Genomic DNA, 22,235 nt, shown 5'->3' with positions numbered 1-22,235 from the left:
TCCGCTCCTAATGGTCATAGCGTGATGATATATAGCCTATAGCCTTCCTCGATAAATGGGCTATCTAACAGTGAAAGAATTTTTCAAACCGGACCAGTAGTTCCTGAGATTAGCGTGTTCAAACAAACAAACAAACAAACTCTTCAGCTTTATAATATTAGTATAGAGTATAGATTTTTCCGTGAACGTACTGCAAAGTGTATGTTTCCTCATTGCAGTCAAGTATTGGTTTATGTAACAGTAGGAAAACAGTGTTCTGCTTTTAAAAAAAAAATATTTCTTATGACAGGCGAGAAGATATGTGCGTGACTTCCAACTTAAAATACCGGAGTAATCTAACTTGTGTGCTCCCAAACTCCTTTCAGAAACCTCAAAACGAGCCATGAAAAAAGAGTTAAACGCAATTACAATACATACACTTTACTTGAATACTACATTTCAACCAGTTAAAAACTAAACAAAACCTAACAAAATCGCACTCCATTTTATTCAAAGTCACATTGTTAATTAGTAGCTAGAAAAAAACCTCTAACGGGTCATAACTCAATTAAAAGTCGAGAGTAAATCGTTGTAACGTTAGCAACTTAATCTAGTTATTGGCTCCCGTTCCCTTGCATGTGTTCTGAAAGAAATTAACGGAACGAATTACATAAATTGCATCGCTCAGATGAAATCGATATCTTGTCGTTGGCGGTAATTGGATTTCTTGAGAACTTTCATGACGCTTTGAAAAGTTTGTTAGTGTTTAATGGAAAACGATACACCTGTATTTATTTTTGTGATGAAAATATTTGAGGTTTAATGTATATTATTTATAGGCTTGCAATGGATGAGACGAACGTATAAAGTCGCGTACTGAGGGGAGGCCTATACTCGACAGTGGATGGAAGTAATATAAAAAAAATCAATCCTGCACCTGACCATTCGTTGATCATAATCGTCTGCTATCCAACTAGCCTGCTAGAATGAGTTGATAAAGTATCCTTATTTTAGTGTTATACAGACATGTCAGTTATGTTTCAAAACGCGTGTTAAAATCGCCATTCCGTCGAATCTACGATTCAATAGCTATTAGCCAGGAAATGGGATTAAAGCAAGTTTTCGTTTTATTTGCGAAGAGTAGAAAGTAAAGTTGTGTTTCAATCCATCCTTTAAGACGTAATAATTAACTTCTTCAATGGTAATAAAAGCACTGTGATGAGAAACGACCCCTTGTGCGTTTTTCACAGCTTTTATTATTTCAAAGTCACAAGTACAGAACTCAGACGGTAATGATTAATGGCTCCAAAAATCTACTACGTAATTATGATTTAATCGCGCAGCCATTTTAATTTATTACATTTGAGATCGTAATCGAGTCTAATTATAAAACTATTTTAAAGCCACAAATGGAACTTGTTAATCACGCAACACAATATAATCACGCGCAAACAATACAATGAGTGAGTGGTCGTAATAATGTACAATTTATTAATTTGTTTGTTGGATTTTTCTTCTAAAACCTACTTCGAAGAAACAACTTTACTCTAGGTACACTGCAATTGTGACTTTAATCAGTTCACCTTATTTTTTACTGATAGATATTGATAGTATTTATCAGTAAAAAATAAGGTGAAAAGAATATATGAACTCAAACATTCTGTAAGTAGGTACTATCGCTGAGTAATAATAAAAAAATACATTATTTGTCATATACATATCTGGGGGCACGGAAGTGCCCCCGCAAGTCGAGCAAAAAAAAAGCGGCACGGCCGTAACATCCTTTTCTCGAAGCAATTCGGGCTATTTTTGACACCCCTATAATTTCGTTGTGGATGAAACTAGAAGCCTGGATTTTCAGTAACTAATAAGTCATTGTATAAACACGGTATATTTCAAATTTCAGTCAATTTGAACCAGTAGTTTAAGAATGACAACTTGTTAAAATTTTGAATTTTGTCACTCACTGATTCACTGACTCACTGACTCACCGATCATCAAAAGTCTAAGGTACTTCTAGCAGTCTTAGAAGCTTAAAATTTAGAATACAAATAGGGTTTAGTGGCTTAATCATGGGAAAAATTTAATATTTCCTAATTTCGGTCCAGTTTTCTAAATACACCAACTGCAACAATAACTTTGTAATCCCATATAAATGTATAAGATTACAAGGTTACATTTGCAGTTAATGAATTATTGTTACTGTAGAGAAAAAAAAATTGGTGTAAATAGGTACCTACTATATGAGGCATAACGGGAGGGGGTATAGGGTGGGTAAGGGTGTTTAGCCCATGAAACTGAACAACATTCCCATAGGAAAATATGTTGAATTATGAAAAAAAAAACGTCTTTCCATACAAATTGGACTTATGTTCGCTCTACAAAAAGAAGTGAGATGCCATCAAAAACATTCTGTAAAAACCTCAAGTCTCGCCGTAAAAAGTTGTGAGATCTATATAATACCAAGTCGATTAATCTATTTAGTCTCTACTTAAAGGAACTTCTGTCTTAAGTTATTACGTATGTTATTATCATGCCAATTAAAAAAAAATACCTTTAAAACAAATAGATCGACTTGGTCATCGCAAGAAAACACAAATTCGCCATTAACATTTCAGTAGCATTAACTTCTCGTCGTGCTGTGTAGTGTGATACATACTAAAAATCAAATCATGCGATGGGCAGGTCGGTCTATTTGTTTTAAAGGTATTTTTTTTTAAATTGGCATGATAATAACATACGTAATAACTTAAGACAGAAGGTCCTTTAAGTAGAGACTAAATAGATTAATCGACTTGGTATTATATAGATCTCACAACTTTTTACGGCGAGACTTGAGGTTTTTACAGAATGTTTTTGATGGCATACATTATACTACAACTCTAAGTTTTATATCATTTATAAAGACCATTCTGACTCTAGGTTAACCACTAACTCTCACACTAATCAATTATTTTTAACACTCGACGCAAAAAGAGGGGTGCTATAATTTTGACGTGTCTGTCTGTGTGTCTGTCTGTCTGTGCCATCATAAATCCCGAACGGATGCAGTGATTTCAATTTAGTTTGTTTTATATTAAAGGTGATGTATTGCTTTAGAGGTTAACCAAAAAGCAACAAAGGTCAAACTCGAGAAACACATTCAAGTTGACAAAGTCATATGCCTAAACTTGCACACGATAAAACTAGTACATTGTAGGTGTAATTTCAAGCTTGTAGAGTAGACATTGTGGACACCGTTTACGGCGATGAAGCTTGACCACAAAGCCTTGGCTATACTATGTATAAGACGCAGGCGAAAGGCTATCTGGTTAGACTGTCTTTGGACTGCATCTTTGCTTCAAGATGTGTGCTTATCTGTTTTCTCAGTGCAAGAAAAGGATCTCGGTTTATTTGTCTAGATTTTGAAATAGTGTTTATTGTGATATAGGTAGGTAAATATAACTTGTATTGCTCTTAACCAAACATTATTAGAAACAACAAATGTTGTATAGTAACTAAACAATTTATTTGTTTCCCTGTCTGATGCTAATAACATGCTACCGGGAATAATCTCAACTGAGTTCGAGCAAATAAAAAAACAATTCTACAATACCAGTAGGTATATGGATATATTAGTTACCTTTTATGGTCAATATCAAAAGAACTATTTTGTCACTACGACCAATATAATCTGTGCCGAAACGTAAAGCAAAAACATTAAAATAACTACCCAAGTTCCTATAAAAAGTAATAGAAGATAAGAAAAATAAGCTTCATTTTAAAAAAGCAGAATAAATTACATGTTCTATGTCTTTTGAATTAGCCAATCGATGCAGAACTCGGATAGCCCTTCATCTTAATTATACACATCATAATTCGTGATCAAACTTGCACGAACCGTCGGTTAGACAGACAATCTCATCCATCAATGCATCTGTAGGTACGTCGCACGTTTGTAAAGGTACGTCGCACGTTTGTAATCGTAGCGCGATGATTACTTGATTAGCCTGAGATAGACTGCGGTCACCTTGCCCGCGATGGAAATAGGTCATTTCCGACACACGTTTCTGTGGTATGATTGTTATCTTAAACGTTTTACGTGTTTAAACGTTTGTTAAGTGTTTATGAGGCTAATGAAAGGTATGTTTTCCTATATGTATGTGTATAAATAGTTATATATTAACCAATAATAGTGTTCAGGTCATCTGAACAATGTTGACCTAGCGTGAATGATCATTAATTATGCGATAAAAAAGGTTTTTAAACGTCAACCAAATTTATTTCAACATTTTATTGCCCTTTTGGATTTAACAAAATCCTGATATTATTATCATGAATCCTATAATTAACCATTTTTATTTCTGATTTTCTACCACCAACAATATCAGAGATTGTCCCGTATAACACACAGAGTTCACCCTTATATCCAAAACAAATAGAAAAACTATCCGAATATCGGAAAAACCCGAACAAAATACCAAACAAGCTTTCAAAACGAAATCAATCACTCAGCCATGTCATATCTCTTTCATTCAATTAAATATGAAAAAGTACAATATGTATTTTGTTTCCAAGAATCGTAAATTCATCCGTTGTTTGTTTGACAACGGAAATGACGTAATGACAGCGCGCATTTCACTGTGGCAATGTTGGTAACACTGGCAATGTTGCCAGCCTTGTTCTGTTTGTAATGAACTTTGCCTTCACTTGAACTGACAGCCACAAATGAACGTATAAATACTGAAATTGAAGCCTTAATTTTACATTAAATATTTGTGTTGTAATTTGCTTGCTGTTTTGCGGAAATGTTTCATAAGTTAAACTATACGTTTTTGCGAGTTTCATGAATTTCATACGTTTTGCTACCGATTTTTGTAAAGAAAGATTTATTGTAAATATATTTTGACAGGGTTTTTGGAAAAAAAAAAAATTATACTCAAATTAATCAACGTGACAAATACCTGCTAGAAATAAGACACTGTTACATTCACGGCATAGAAGCAATAAGCTTCATCCATTAAGATAACACTAGGTTACCCTTAAGAAATTATACACCAATAGACAGGGGGATTCCCGGGATAGCTACCGTAACCTGAAAAACGCTTGAAAATCCATTCAGTAGATTTTGAGCACTGCTAATAGACAAACGGGGCACGGGGGCTTCATTTTATATTATGTAGCGATGCTGTAATAATAAAGAATCATTTCGGCGACTTATTCACTATTTTTGAAATAAAGCCGCCAACATTAAATGAACGGCACGTGTCGGCGTGTCAGCGACTTTGAAGTGTAGACTCCACGAAGAGGTCGGAAACTAAAATAGAACAAAGTACCAAAGTCCCTATTTCATGTATATTATATGAAGGTTGATTATTTAAATAAGCTTACTACTCGGTCAATATTAAATTAGTTGGCAACCGCTAGTACGCGCGTTGTTTTTGTTTAATAACTAAAGCCTTTCAGCTTACGTGGGATATTTATTATTAATAATTTAGTACGTTGATGGATAGTTTTGGTACCTTTTTGAAGTAGATTCTTACTGAAATTCGTATTTAATACTTATAATAAATGTGAATGTATTTGTTTATCATTATCTTACGTCAAAATAGCGGAACTGAGTTCATTAAAATGTGGCATTGAGTTCGGTCATTCCAGTCGATCCATAGTAATAATTCATCGCACTACCAAACATTTAAATGTAGATTGGTTTAGTATTTTAGTCGAATAGATAAACTGACAGACTGACTTTCAGAGTTACAATAATAAGTATAGAAGGATAATTCCGGCCAGTTTCTCCACCTGAAGTAACAGCCAAGGTGCAGGGGTAAAATAAAAATAGAAAATATTTTTTTTTCACTGTTTCATTAAATTTCAAATAGAAGGCATTGGCTATATAGCTGTTACTTCAGATATGTATGAAGAAACTGGCTGTTAATCAATAAGATAAATATTTATAAAAATATTTCTATTTAATCCAGTCCTGAGAAATGTATACAAGAATTTGAAACTAGCGAGAATGTAAGTAACGAGAAAGTAAAGCCATTTGTCACGGAGTTTGTAACAGCTGTCTTACATAGTATGAATATGAGTACTTTGTAGTCACTAGCAAATATACATACGTGGCACTATTCAAAAGCTTCACAGAATTATATGAAGCAACGCTTTAGTTCACATTAGAGGTTGCACTGAGGAGAGGAAAATAGTTCGAGTAAAAGTAAGGAGACGGGAATTTTCGAAAACCTTGACTTTGTTTATAAAATGTTGATGATATTGACTGTAGCTTTTTATGCGCCTTCATCTGTACAATATATCAAAAACATAACCTACTGTATATACCCTGAATCAAGTAATCTAAGATGGTCTCATTGATAAGCGAGGTTCTCCTCTAGAAATGAGAGTGGGTTTTCTTAAGCCTACTACATGCTAGCCAAGTGCGCATTGGATACTTTGCCGTTGAGTTGCTTCACCGTTACAGACAGTAATAATTATTTCTAATACACACATAACTTTGAAAAGTCATTCTTGTGTTGTCTTAGGTTCAAACTCTCGATCACTTGCATGAGAATCAAATGCTTGACTCTCGGCCTTGCATGGCTGACGAGTTCTTAATTACTCGGCTATCACTGCTCCACACAGCCATAATAAATAGCCTTTAAATCGATTAACGTTTCTAATTAACAGGTCACGTTGCCTCCATTGATATTAATACATAAAGCTTAGTGAAAGCTCCGCTGTTGATAGGATTAAAGGCCAGTTCGTCATACGTGATGCATTTTCATAGATTATACACTAAATTAGTAGAGAAATTAATGAGCTATTTCAAGCAATTAGAGAGAAAGCAGGATTATTTGACAGAGTGGATTAATTTTCATAATGTACAGCTTTGAGGTAAGAAGATTAACTGTATTTTCATCTAAGTTTCATTAGGCACTAATACAGATAAGGTACGGGTTTAAAAAAGGACCAAATATTACACGAGAATTCTTTGCTGCATTAAATTATATAGTTTAAGCCGTGCTTAAACCCAGCTTGAGTTAGATAAAATGTATCTTTCACATTTTATTAAAAACTACCTACTTAAATTTAGAATATTGTTTATTTTATAACCATCACTCTGTTTTTTATAATGAATCATCACTTACTGAACACCCTTAAGACTCATTACTTTTTTCTTTAAAAGTACAACTCCCGCACTACGAATTTCTATTGTATTGCAAGGACTTTTACTAACAGCGGACACAAAGTACAAACAGATCCGAAACAATTATTTGTGCAACGCACAAATAATTGCTCCGTGTGGGAATCGAACTCAAGACCTCAAGAATGGCAGTAAGAAATAAGAAAGGTAGTAAGAAGCAAGGGTAACGGCTTGGCGACATTAAACTACCGAAAATGTAGTATACAACATACTGACGCATTTGAAATACATGGCTACATCACAATGAAGGCAATCAAAGTAATATAAAAGATATACTTACGGTGGCTCTAGAAGTGCCGCTGTCCAGGCTGCTCTGTGAGGAGATGGAAGGTGTCCTGGCGAGGCGCGCGTGGGGCAGCGAGCTCGCCGCCCGGCTCTCCGTCGACAGCGGCTGTACGCGACATTGCTCCTTCGGTATCAGCATCTCCTGTCGACAATATAATACCTATAATACTGCTATAACTTAATAAAAGTTTACTTTTTAGGTTTTTTTTAAGTGGTTCGATGTGGTCCATATTTTGAAGGACGATCATAAATATATTATTATGTGTCTTTGTGTTCATTATGTTTATTAGATTTTTGTACAGGAAGATGGCGTCTATAACTATGTATAGTAAAGTATTTGAAAACAACCTAATAATGTGTAGAATTTTTATTGAAATCTATAAATAGGATGTGACACTTGCAGTAGCCGATGTCGGTACAAAAGAACTACGGAAATTTGAAAACTGGGGAAATTGGTTGTCCACTGTATACTTTTTTGATTTGTTTGCAAATTTCATATTTTGAAGTGAAAATTACGTGGACATTAATACTGACAACATTCTTTTGATCTTCATTAGTCAGAAAACTTAATTATAGTCGACATTTCAACATAAATAATACATGAGAGTCTACTTTAGGTTTGAAAGTATAACCAAAAGGCACGAAAATGGATCGCTAACGAATCGAACTAAACCATCAAATAACTTTTCAACAAAATACTGACGTGACGTGTACCGAATGAAATAGAAGCTACGACGTCCAAAATTGGGTCAAATATAGGCAAGAATTGAAGGATTATATGAATGGTTTGTACAACGATAACCTGTCAGAATGACGACTATTGAAAGAACTCTTGTTATGTCATCGCATACAATTCTCGATGTATCCATTTGGAGGATTAAACACGTGTCAGTTCTATGTCCAATGGATTATAGAAGATGTTATTTTATTTATGTAGTGCTGCTGGATCTAAGAATAAGCATTATGAAAACTGCTGTAAATAGTTTTCTCCCTAAGAATATAGTGATTAACACGTTACGTCAAGGAAGCTATGTAGTGAATAGTGACCATTAATTTGACTTTGGCAACTGAGATACGTAATACGCTTACTGGAAATACATATATTCTTCGTATTTTATTGCTATTTGCCAGTAAGTTATAAAGCGAAAAACTATCACTTAGCGTTCCTTTCAAGAAAACACAGTAGCTGGTTTCTCAAAGGACGAATAAAAATCATCTTTGTCTGGAAAATAAAAATATAAGAGGCTTAAGCAATATAATATTCTACTTGCAGTGCGGAGTAAAGACTATAAAATCCCCGACCTCCCGCAGAAAATCCTCAGGTTTTCTACAGCATTTTCTTATACGCAATATCGCACTTTATAACATCAGGCAACGAGCAGTTTTATATTTCAGTATTCTATTCATACGTAGACATTTCATTGGGCCAAAGTTATGAGCGAAGCTTCTACCTGTTAACACTTTTGAGGTACCCAATGAATTTACAATTACGAGAGTCGGCGTGGGTGCTGTTGTGAAAATTTCGTGAATGAATACATTATTGTGTATTTAATGTTCTCGCTCATGCATATCAACAACTGCTTATAATTTTAATGATTCAACTTTTAATTGAGTTCAGTCTTATTTATGAAATTTTCATAATTTTGGAAATGTTTCGTGTTTTGTGGCATTTGAATAAGTCAATCTGATTATTATTAAACAGGTCAGCAAAATCAAAGACAGAATATACAAAAGGAAGGAAGTGTCTGTAGTACTATTATTATTCAAATATTAAAATTGTCAATGAATACGGCAGTGGAAAGTCCATAAATAAGGTATTATATAAAAGACCGGCTTCGTCGACGAAGATTAAATAATATCTCATCGAATATCGATTGGAGAGAACATAAATATTGAGCTGGATTGCAAAATTTCGGAGAACTTCAATTGATGAATACGGCAACTGTGTAAGAGTATCACAATGAAACAAATTGCGTACTTTGTAGTGAACGAAATTCGCAGAATAAAATACATTTTACATTTTGATCACAGTCCGAAGGCAGTTTAAGGATTCGAGGAAACGCATTGGTGAAGCTTACAGATACTTGTATCGATACTCCGGGCTTGTGATTTGTATAAAATGAGAACTACGTCGCTGAAAAGTAAGGGAGAATTTAAATTAAATGCATTCCTATTACCGATGTTAGAAGTATTTAGTTTTCAAAGAAGATGAAGTAATTGTTGATCTCATTGGGTACCAAAAACTGTTCTTTCAAATCAAATCATTAATTTGCGAGAAAATTAGAGCTTTCATTAATAAAAGATGCGTATGCATGACGAATATTTCGATCAAAACTGCCTATGTTGTGCCAAATTTATGAACGAACAACATTTAAACAATTTAATTAAATGTAAGCAATCATGAAAAGGGTATTGTTTACAAACCAACCAATTATTATGACGCAAATGGGATGCAGCCAGGACCTTTATTTATAACCTTTTTACTTTAAAAATCCACACTGAAAATTTTCATTCTCAGGTTCATGTAACTCAAAATCGTAATATTTGACGGGTCAATCAAGTTGGTGTTTATTTGTCCTTACCGTGACCCCCTCACGGGAAACCTTTCAACGTTTTATAAGTGGTATTTGACTTTTCTAAGCGATTTCAGAAGGGGATAATTTAATTACTTTTTTGCTTGACGCTTGTTGAGTCATCGTGACGGGTGAAATGAAAAGATCTATCTCAATATTTGAGATGTTCAAGTTTTGGGATGACTTTTAAGTTTACCTTCACCAATTTATCTGTTGAAGTAAAAAACTAAACTATAAAGTTAAGGTTTATGTCATCGCTTAGGTAACTAGGTTTAGTTACCTAACCATACGACAAGAAGAAGAAGAAGCACTAGACAAACTAGTGCTTCTTCTTCTTCTTGTCGTATGGTTAGCGGAGACGCCTTGTTCAAATACCACTATGCGGTCACACATCTATGGAATAACCGTGCTACAAACGAGAGATATATTTCGAAAAACACAAACACTTGTCTCATAAAAATATTTCTGGATTCTATGTATTCTAAGTAAGACGCGCCCCTTAGTATGCCGACATGAAAAATAAATAACACGTTGCTAAAATCTGGCATTCCAAAGTCCTCTAGTTTAACGCCCTAATGTCTGACCAAACAGCTGTTTAGCACAACAAGCTTTTATATGTATATGCCAGCAAGTAAAGTTTACAAATGCAAAGCAGTTCTAAACAAAACTCTACCTGCCGTACAATCCGTACATACGTATGTTTGTTTACCGGAACAGATCATCCAGTTTTCGTGGAACCTTCTGCGTTCAAAAGTTTGAACTGATAGGTATCATGCAGTCTACCTGAACGATTTTTGTTCCATTTCCTATGAAAGCGTAGTATTCGTACCGTCGAGATTGATGTTCTCTGTCGATTTAAACACAGTGTTTCAAATATCACCCGTATTTTCTTCGAGTTGTTACTTAAATTTACCAACGCATTATTGCGATTGTGAAAAAAAAGGATCTGTTTCAAAGCTTACGAATAAGTATCAGAAAACTTATATTTTGATAAAATGGCAGCAGTTGTATGATAACTACTGTCAATATTCTATTTGATAAGCTAACTAAACTTATTCAGGTGCAGTGCAACAGTTGCGTGATTCTCTACCATTATCGACTATCGACAACCATCCAGCTATCGAGAAATTATGTATGAAAATCTGATCAGCGCCTCTAGGAACAATTTTTTACAGTACATTTTAAAATTTGAAACTCTCCGTATCCGATAGTACCGATATTAGAGAATCGGGGTACAGTCGTCGAATATATTTCCGCTGTAGCAACGAAACACAAGCAAAACTTATTGTATTGTATTTCCTAGAAATAAAGTGCGAACGTGTTTACTGAAATAGCAGATTTTCCGGCACACGATATATTTATGCTCGACAGACCGTGGTCTCCGAAATTTGACGTCGAGAACTTGTATATATTATGCAAACTTATGTGACAAGTATTCGTAACTTTTCACGTCGGATATACATAAATATATGTATGTTTGTATGTAAAATCCATTTTACAACATACTTACATAGCTTTTTTTAGCGGTTGAAGGGGAAATTTACAGAATTAAGTATTATTGAAGTGTTTCTAATAAACAAGTATTTAGACAATCAAATTTAGCCGAATGCCTGCAAAATAGGATCCATGCATGGCATTAGACTTTCTTTCAAATGTATGGACGTTCGGAATTATTTAGACTGATTAGAGTCCCTTTTTTACATGGAACAAAATCACGACTGGCATAAAAGGAAACGAAAAAACCGGTGTAATTTTATAAAAAAAATACCAAAAATACGATAACAATTCTGTTCATATATTTCGCAACATATATTCTGTAACTTCTCATGCGTTACCTTTACGTAACATACGTGACGTTTCGCGACCAAAAAAGTATTCGCCACTGGAAAATACTCCACCTTCCTAGCAGTACGTTTCATAGTTCGTAAAACAACGCAAATTTACACACGTTCATCTATAACGTACGCTATCCCAGCTCCACTCTCATAGTTTCCCTTTTATATTTGCCGATGAATACCAATACAAAACAAACAATAGGCTTTCACGAACAGTATTCAATTATAACAGTGACCCGAAGCATACATCGTTGATGTTGCTACCATATTGAAATTTTACTGGCGTCCAAACAAATAATGATTAAAACGAACGTTTTTACGTTATAGGTTTACGTTTACGTCTTCGTTTTTGAGGGTTATTGATGATCGTGATGAATATGGATTGAGGGATGAAAATATCCCATTTTATCAGAGTCAGTACAGTTAATTTTGAACTGATGAATCTATATTTCTGATAATAAACCATTTAATCCTTAATTACACTGTCGTTAGGCGCTTGGATCCAGATATATGCTCAACATTGGTTAGTATCATGCAAGTTAGAATATCAATTAAGAACTGTTTAGAAGTACTTTCATCTAAGTTTAATTCGAACAACAAAAAAATGATTTTCTTTTGCCAAAATCAGCATAAAGACAACCATCATTCTATATTAATGGCTTGACAAGTTAACAATGTTACAAAAACATTGTAAAGAAACATTTCCGTATCTCAATTGTGTATACATTTTCCGAATCTTAAACAACAATTTTTACGGACACGTCCAAATAAAAAAACAGTCTACGTTTCACGAAAAAACATTTCTTCTTTTTGTTTTAGGGGAACAGGCTCATTAATAGAATCTCTCAATTGTAAAAATAATAAGCAGTGCGAGCTTGTTTTTCCAACTAGTGGGTAGCCCGCGGCGTTGCCCATCAAAACATATCCCTACTTAATGTACGGGGCGCAGGTCAAGAGGGTTATTCACATTTTCCGATGACGAAAGGTTGCGGACGTTATTTTTTTCAATCATATTTGTGTAAGAGTTTAATATACAATTTTACCTTCGTTCTGTAAGTATAAAGGTCTTCTTGTGATGTTTAATTGCCAGTTATATGACGGTTTTAGCAATCATATTGAAGTAACGTAAGTTTAAGTTATAATCAAATCTTAGACTTTTACATATTAGGCTCCATATTGGTTTTATGATGCTTAACTATGTATTGATTTTAAGGTTTTTAATACAAAATTTTAAGAGCTTATTATTTTATTGGTTCTGCCCTCAAAATCATTAGTCATACTAATAAAAATTCTCAAATGTTTTCGCTACCAACAAGTCCAATCAGTAGAGATCTAAAATTTCAGTGCCGGCGCCGAGTAAATGCGATATTCAGTCTAATCTGCTTACTCTTGATGCCGACCCCAATATAGTTGGAAATTAGGTTAGTAGGAGCAGGATGCCACAATTTTAATTGCACACTAATACGCGCGAATTAGTAGTAATTTGACGACCAATAATTAAAGTGCATTTGGATAGCCGGTCGAGTCGACGAATAAGTCAATGTTAGAAATTAGAAATTATATTAATTACTATCAAATGCAGAAGTATTTTGGTTATTATTGTCTTTTCCTACGGGTACTTAAGTAAATATTTTTAAAACAACATTTGGACATTTGGATTTCTCACCGATTTTAATGATGAATAATTTTAGATTTTTCAGACTCGTCCAAACTTATCCCAGTGCATCTTAATACTATTTTAGCACTTCTGACCCATCTTTAACGTATTACAAAAGTGATAATGACAACTGTTTAGCTTTTAATAGCTGTATTAGTTTAGGAAGATTTAAATAGCGAGCTAGAATAATGTGGTACTCCAAATAATCGTTATTGCAACCTGCATTTTTGATATAGGGAATTTTATATTTAAAATTTGAGAGTTTCATATAAATCGTACATGTAGCTATTGATCCAATATGTGTATGAAGCTTCAAAGCAATATTCGGTGCGGCGAGGTATTAACTTTATTACATTTTTCGTTCGCTTTTATATTTTTGATGCGATGAAATAGAATAAATAAAAGTTGGAGGTGCTGTATGTTTAAAATCGCTCACCTGTGAGAATATTTTTTCTAGATTTTTGCGGTAGCGTAAACATTGTGATGAAACCTTGCATGCCTAAAATTTGTTTCGTAGTATAGTTTTTTTTAGAGTGTAGTATTTTAGAGCAGAGCAATATTATTAATTATTGAAAAAATACGATCAAAACATGATTACAAGAAATGCAATGGTATCTACTTGAAATCAGAGGCCAAAAATCATTGTTTTTTTTCTAATCTTTGTTTTATGTTATAAAACCTATTAATGATTTCATTCAAAATCACGAACCTTCATAAAACATTAAAATTGCCCTTATATTTTTAGGGAGGCCCCAAAATTAAAACTTATATCAATATTGGCGCACTCTATCATACTTACATTAAGGCTGCCATGTGACTTGTCATCTCCGAAGCTATCCGTAGAATTATGGCTCTGGCCGCTACTTGCGCTCGACGTCCTCTCTCTGGCGGCTCGAGCCCAGGATTCAAGCCGTTTCTGAGCGGCCCATACCCCCGGTGGGCCTAACCCACTCATCTTGTCTATATCATCACTATACTATAGGCCGTAACACAGACTTTCAGACTTATTCTACAATTATTACTGTTTTCGTTGTAGGTTAAGTGTTAAGTATCACTTAGTCTTGCTGGAAACCAATTTTGATTAATGAAAAATTGAGGTTGAGAATCTAATTAGATTGTCAAGTCTCGCGGCTCTGGAAAGTGCTCGGAATAGGGATGTCTGATTTTGTATAACGTCTAGTGGTTTAAGAAGCCTTTGTTTTTATTGCGGATTTTAATTACACGGAAAGACTTAGAGATATATTAAAAATCCTTCCTCCAAATTAAACATTAAAAAAATATATTTTGTTTAAAAAAAAAGTACTTAAAACTGTGGTCTTACTTTTTTTAATAGCCATTTTAGTATAATTTATATAGTAAAATCACATTTGCCGAGTCAGCTAGTTACTAAATAACTCTTTATAAGTCCAAAAATATTAAAATGTTCATAAAAGAAAACGCACATGTTTAGGCGTATTTTTTGGGCGCGTTTTTATTGTTTCCATATCGTTGGATACCCAACGACTTAAAACACAGCATAGTTTAATGGTATAGAAGGTGTATCAGTATACATATTGTTATATGAGCTTTACTGTTAACACCAAAATAGATACACGATGAATTGACAAGCCATATTGACTGATAAAATGCACACCCTGTTTCACTTCACTAATGAAATGAACAATTCCTCTGTGCGGCAAATTATGAAATCTAGGAAAGTCTATATGTCAAAAGCTTTATAGGGTGTTCTTTTACAAATTATTGCAGTTAAACCCGACCCGGACAATACCTCTTAACAAAGCTCAGTAGTTTAATTAAAACCAGAGACTGCAACTATTTCGCTCAAGTTTACTACAGTTTTTTATTCAAGTACTTTATAATAGCTGTGTTTCTGAAGATAATTAATTGCAGTTATGAAAGAAACTTGCTTTTAAAGACTGCACTTTTAAATGCATTTGTTTGAGCTCTAAAAGTTCCCAAGTCGTTTATCAAATATGAATAATTAGCCTTACATTGTCAGTGTTCTTTTAAATGAACTTAAATCAATGCAGCTTAACTTTGATGTTCACCCGAACCATTAACGAAAGTTTGTGCCGAGCTCAAGCTTAATGAGTTATTGCAATGTTCAAAAATAAAGTTAAGTAAACATTAACTGAATTGCGCACAAAACTTGAAGTGAAGTTTTTAGAAATTCAATCATGAGCTCATAATTTTCAGAACTCGATTTGAGCAAGCAATTCATAAAGTTTTTAAAATGTTCTCAACTCTTTTTTAATTGAAAACATGTCAGACAGCGTGGAGGGCGTAGAGGCGGGGTCGTAGACAGGCCACGTCCTGCGTGGGCGCCGCGCGATCATACTCATGCCACTCGTACTACGGCTCGTAGTAAGTCTACGGCATTAAGGGTGGGAGTTTGTTTACTCACACCGCCTCTAATCAATGTTCCCGCTCCGATATCCGAAGCGTTTCTCGGAAAATCCATATTTCATAGCCCGCTCTATAAACTGTAGACGCTATAGCATAAACCGCCTTAAAATTACTCTCGAAGTTGAAAAACAAATCACAAGTTTTGACGACGCGAATATGTTATTGTATATTGGGTTGTCAAATCGATACTTTGTAATGTGATTTATTGTACGGCGAAAATGTTACGTGGGATCATGTGACAGTCGATAGTAAAGCATATTGATTTCACATTAACATTTCGTGAGCGTAATACGTTGAAGTCTTGTGTAATTGGTTTTATTTGCTTGTTTTTGGGAACATTGCAGTCAAGGACACGAGCCCCACGTTGGGCGCCAAATGTAAAAATACTCGAGCGTGTATTTTAATAATTAATCGAATATGAAAAGGTAATTTTCTCTGCAACGAAGATGTTTTCACGGGAGCGTCATAAACGCAATTATTCTGTGACAGCGTTTTAATTACACGGACCAAATGAGAGAGTGCTACGTTCACATCTAATATCTTTTAGAGAGTGTTCTAAAATTATTGCTGCGAAGTTTTTCAATTTTGTACGAGCGGATAAGTAGAGTACTAAAGAGGTTTCGTTCATACATGGGTAATGCGAAAGCGTGAAATAACTTGGAGGAGGATTATGGGCTAACTGTTGCGCCTCGACCTTCCCCCAGAGGGATATTATCGCGGAGATTGCCGTATTTATTTAAATTTTCCAGTTAACGTCGCTCTGATTATGTTTGCGTTTAAATAATCTTGTGGCGGGTCTGTCACGAATTGGATTATCATTAATTACATTTTGGTACTTTGATAGAGTTATTTAATAGTTTTGACGAGGAGACGTTACCTAGTTATACAAAGGAGATGATTAGATTCAAATAAATGGAAATGTTAAATAAGACGTCGTTATAGTTTAATATTTCTGTTAGATAAATTATTGCGTTGTATTAATGATTACTCCTGTTTTACGAGATACAAGTAGCTGCTTAGTAATAGTCCTGGATATAGTTATTACATATTTAACGAATGTCAAACTGAATTATTCACCGAGCAGCATGCACCGACACTTCGAGTAAATATGTAAATTTCTATAAATATGTAAATACGCGGAGACGAGACCGAAGACGACGACGATATATAAATTACAAATGAACAATTAATACAATTTCGAGCACTTTTGAGGCACTAATAATGATTATTTAATTAACAAAAAAGAAACACTCTGTATACACAAGAAAAAAAAACAAATAAATAAAAAGTTGTTTTAAAATACGAAAAAATAAATCGAGCACGTAATAATGAGTGGAAGAAAACACAGACTTTTTTTCAACACGTATAACTAATAAGGGGTGTGCTATAGTCTCTTCACTATCACTAGGGTTGTCGGGGAGCGGTCGGCGCGGCGAACGGCTCGCGCACACTGCCGCCGCCCGGGCGTAGAGTTACCAGCCCTCGAGTAGGAATACCCCCACTGAATTTCGCCTTACCGTGTGGCGAAACTAGCAAAAGTACCCACCCGTGTAATCGGGGCTCTCGGGTCAGTGCGGATGTGCAGATTTAGTCTAATTGTCAGTCATTAGACGGACGGAATGAAGGGAATTATTCACGATGTAGGTGGCTTAGGAAGGAGCATGGAGATGCGGTTGGTGAATGCCGTAGAACAATAGTTAATTACATGGTTTATACGGTCTTGCAGTTCCCGAGGTTCGCAATCAAACTACTAACTACAACGAGAGTTCCAAACCCTATTCTCCAGAAGCGATATTCAAGCTAACCTTTCTATCTCGTGTACGTATTACTGTGTTCTGCGCACATTATTTTAGCAAGAGTCCATGTTTTGGGGATTTTCTTTTAGAACACGCAACGTCAAAAAGAAATTCAACAACCGACTTAAGTTTTATTCTATAGTCTCTGTCTATCCCTATGGGAAAAGGGCGTGTTTTATATAAAATATGTTTTATAATATGGTTGTCCTATTTTTTTTTCATTTCATTTACTAAAAACTAAATAACCTATTGCCTCATCACCTCTTCTCTTTTACTTTTCTTAAGCCTAAATCTCCCGTTTTTTTTGGCAAGTATCTTCCGTGTGGCAACACAGGGCGGTGGCGCATTTTGGTCGCGTCACTTTCTCCAGACGCGAGCAACAGGTACAGAGGTACAACTCGCGTATATTTTTAACTATACCCTTAATTGCTTGAAGGATTCGGACCGACGACGGACGGACGACCAATCGATAGATACTGATTGAACGATGAATGGAAAAGTCACTTCTGACGAAAAATTTAGGGGTGATAGACCACTTTTGTGGAGGCTATTATGCCTATAGTAATAGTTCTTTGTATCGATATTTATTTTAAAACACCTTGATGAAAATATCTCCCATTAAGTATGAATGAAACTTATTTTGATCATGGACTAACAATACCTTGAACTAAAACAGATGATTAATGGTTTTTAGGAAACGTATAATAAAGGTCAATACCTTCTACGAATGTTTACCATAAAGTAGGTAAACAAGTTGACTCATTCAGGGCAAACATTTAGATTTCAATTTATTTTAAACACTTTCTCTAGCTAGAGGGAATGGTGACAAGTAGATAGATTGTGTAGCGAAACTTCTGAGCTTCATTGGCTTATTCACTATGGACCCTAAAGAAGAATGAAGCGTGATAGAAAATCAGACTTCCTGAGTTATTCAGCGCGTCAAAAGAAAAAATAACAGCCCGTAGCCGAGGCCCGTCCGACGCAATTTGTAAGAGTCACCGAGAGAAATGGATCCCACTAGCGTCCGTGCAAAGCTGTCGTTCTGATTTTGTACGTGTGAAAAGCCGTGCTGGCATCTAATAAAGCCCTTTAGGGAATTAGTGAATGCAGCGCTATTCGCCCCATATACTAGTTTATACGTCTGCAGTTTGGAGAATCCATTAACAGTCCTGAGAGCCGGGTTTTCGTAGAATGAGAGGAATTAGGTTAATTTATCGTGCTGGTCAAGCACGGTTCTCGTCTGACTTTACTCTGGATAACCGGATTTACTCTGAGATTGCTAACTGTGGATTTAAAAGCAATAATGATATGGCGAAATTGTGATGCAAATAATTGGCCAACCTATTTTTCAAATTATTTGTATCTCATCGTAACTGGTCACGTGTCACGTGTAGTCACGTGATATTAGTGTTATGAAAAGAAATACGTGCCAAAAAATTAAAATTTCAAACTCACGTTAAAATAGTTCTACTTAATATTTTTTCACAATCAAAAACGGCCAGGCTTAATGCCATAAATTTTAAAAACCTAAAAATCTACATTATGACACTTCAACATAGAATTATGGATGACAATGGGAGCAAATCACGAAGGTTTTGAACCGGCCTGTATCCGGGCGGCGCGCGGCGGAGGCGGCACGAGTGTTCCCGACAAACGGCCAACTTTCACCCGATACTTCCCCTGATAAATTGTAAATGATTATGATTGATTCCAAGCCCAACTTTCCCAACAGCTATACAATTGACTGATTTATTTATTAATTTCGACCCAACGTGTTTTCCTTCAATTATTACGACTTTATCGATTTTTAATGTATTGTCGTGCTCGTTTTGTATTTAAGGGTTGTTAAAGACATTTCTGTCGACTCGATTTTAGACGCATATTTGCTAATCTTTTGTTGTGAGGAATCGAATGTTATGTTATATATTATAATTATATATGAATACTAATGTAGTTTTATTCAGAAGAGTAAAAACTTTAAATAAGTACTCAATTTACCTCAATTAGTTAATGTAGAATTACTTGAATTAGAAACAACAACAGGTGCATTCTACGAACCCACTAGAATAACCTTTCAACCGAATCCTACGAATAAAATAAATAATATACAGCTCGTAGAACAAGAGGCTTTCACTACAAGATGGAAGGATTCCGCCCACTTACAACAAGTATTTCCTCAGAGAACTCACATAAAGCCTATTTCTACAGGAACATATGTCCGAAGATTAGGACAAGAGTGGGCGAATTAATTACAAATAAGGTTTTTCTTTATACGAGTTACAAAGAATTAGTATTAGTTACTGAGTATAAGAATATCTATACTAATATTATAAAGCTGAAGAGTTTGTTTGTTTGAACGCGCTAATCTCAGGAACTACTGGTCCGATTTGAAAAATTATTTCAGTGTTAGATAGTCCATTCATCGAGGAAGGTTATAGGCTGTATCATCACGCTACTACCAATAGGAGCAGAGTACCAGTGAAAAATGTTACAAAAACGGGGAAAATTTTGAACCATTCTCTCTTATGTGACGCAAGCGAAGTTGCGCGGGTCAGCTAGTATAATAAGATATGTTGATGGTAATTATTTATTTTGTTATTACATGTATGGTAGGAGAATACGCCTGAAGGTGTACAAAAAAAACAACGACACACATATTAGATTCGCAGTTTGTGTATGCATGGAAATTATTAAGCTTTTTCTTCTTAATTGGTTTTATAATGTTTTCTTAAGGTCCATTGTATTTTTGTATTGGTTGTGTTTTACTCATTTTCAGAATCTAGACACCAGCTTTAAGAGGTCTTGAGGCAATCTCAGAAGTGTGTGTTTGTTCTTACAGGTCATGTCAATACCTCGTTTGTATTTTATATGCCTAAACAGGAACTTGAACGACAATCGACTAAATTAAGGTTTTTGATATAACCTTGACATTTTATTAACCTCCTATCTTCATAAACTCAACGTTATCCAACGTCAAAATTTCTTTAGATTTTCTACCAAAACAAGTTTCAATTCTTCTTTATATCGTAAAATAAATGCATTTCTGCAAGGTTTTACTTGTTTTCCCGTAACCAAATTATGTTTTTTTTTTCTGTACAAATAAACATTACATTAATTAATAAGGTTGTTTTTATACAGTATACTTTGATTGATATCTTAGCCGTAGTCAACAAGATATAGTATCCTCGCTTCTAGCAGACAATGTATAATTCAGTTGAGCTGTTAAACGGAATAGTTAATTAAGTGAGGTCCGGCCGTCTGACGCGACGACTGTCTTACTACATTCTACAGTAAAATTGTACTGTTTGTAAAATGTTTTACTTTTCAAATTAGTTATTCTATTACTATAAAGAATGTTACAAAAACTTAGAAGAGGGTGTAGCTTTTTTATTTTAATATAATTACATACTAGTAAAATTCTTCATGCTAAAATCTTGAACACAAATTCGACCGACCAAGGCGCCGGCCGCCTGGCTTAACTTACATATCGTGCTTGTGATATTGCTATACACATAGACGACTATCAAAGGGTACCGCGTACAGTAGCGCGATTCGAAAGTTTGACACTTAAAATGTACTGACAAAATAGTTCCTACGGTGTTCGTTAGAGGCGCTAATCAGATTTTCATACAATATTTCTCAATTGCTAGCTGGTTGTCAGAAGTCAATAGTGGTAGAGAATCGAGCTACTGTTCGTAGCTGTCAACATGTAATTTTAGTGTATATTGACCACTACAAAGGCGTTCTTAAATAATTAAAGAGCGTTGTTCTTGTTCCAAATGTCATAAGTCGTAAGAGAATGCTTAATCGAGCAGTTTCTAAGGGAATACTTGATTGGCCGTCCCTTCGTCCTATGTACAGGGTGTTGAGTCACGTTAGAGGGTGTAACATTTTGTTTATTGACTGACAATGTAATATTATGGTTATCGATGCCAGTTGTGAGCAGGATTTGCGCTTGTATAATTAGCGCGTATAATACTAGATGATAAAACATGAAAGACTGTCTATATAATCTAATGAATTTAAGGTTGTTATTTGTTTGACATCGGTTAAAGTAAAAATGTACTGAAAATACATATTATATCGTTTAGCACATTATGCAATGGTATCAAGTTCTATTTGTATAAAAATACCACTTTTCCAACCAAGAACAAGTCCTTTGTCACGGGGACTTTAACCAAATACGTAGAAAATACAAGCCAGGCTCAAAATTGATTGCAATGAGTGGGGAATCAACTTCGTAGCTTCTTCAATATTACACTGCGAACGTCGTCATTTCACGTCAAATTTGTTTGATCAAAGTTTCATAGTATTACTCACCCTGTACACAAGTGCATCTAGGTAAGTGATCAAGCGTCAAGCACAAACTAGCTGGTTCATTATTGAACGTTTGCTCCAAACTATTACACCCACCGTCCGGCGGGAATTTGTGTTGTTTTCATAACAATACTGTCTCGACTCTCTTGGGTGGCGTAGGTACATTGCTTGCATTATTCTTATACAGCGTGTTATAGCTCTGAAGAA

General features: G+C 34.9%; 1 protein-coding gene across 3 annotated transcripts in view; it reads right to left on the bottom strand.

Moving 5' to 3' along the window:
* The window catches only part of LOC142974326 (synaptotagmin-5-like), an 89,445-nt gene that overhangs the window by 28,792 nt on the left and 38,418 nt on the right, over positions 1 to 22,235 (bottom strand). Inside the window, exons 1-3 of one of the 3 annotated variants that reach the window (XM_076116584.1) lie at positions 17,266 to 17,378; positions 14,309 to 14,573; positions 7,440 to 7,586 (exon numbers count right to left, since the gene is read on the bottom strand). In XM_076116584.1, the coding sequence (XP_075972699.1) occupies positions 7,440 to 7,586; positions 14,309 to 14,464 (303 nt within the window). In that variant the 5' untranslated portion in view covers positions 14,465 to 14,573; positions 17,266 to 17,378. Of the gene's footprint in view, positions 1 to 7,439; positions 7,587 to 14,308; positions 14,574 to 17,265; positions 17,379 to 22,235 lie in introns of those variants that run through there. The other 2 variants (XM_076116586.1, XM_076116583.1) reach the window with 2 other exon arrangements.

This window comes from Anticarsia gemmatalis, chromosome 7 (assembly GCF_050436995.1).
Source record: "Anticarsia gemmatalis isolate Benzon Research Colony breed Stoneville strain chromosome 7, ilAntGemm2 primary, whole genome shotgun sequence".
Classification (NCBI taxonomy): Eukaryota; Metazoa; Arthropoda; class Insecta; order Lepidoptera; family Erebidae; genus Anticarsia; species Anticarsia gemmatalis.
This window is presented reverse-complemented; position numbering and strand designations above follow the sequence as displayed.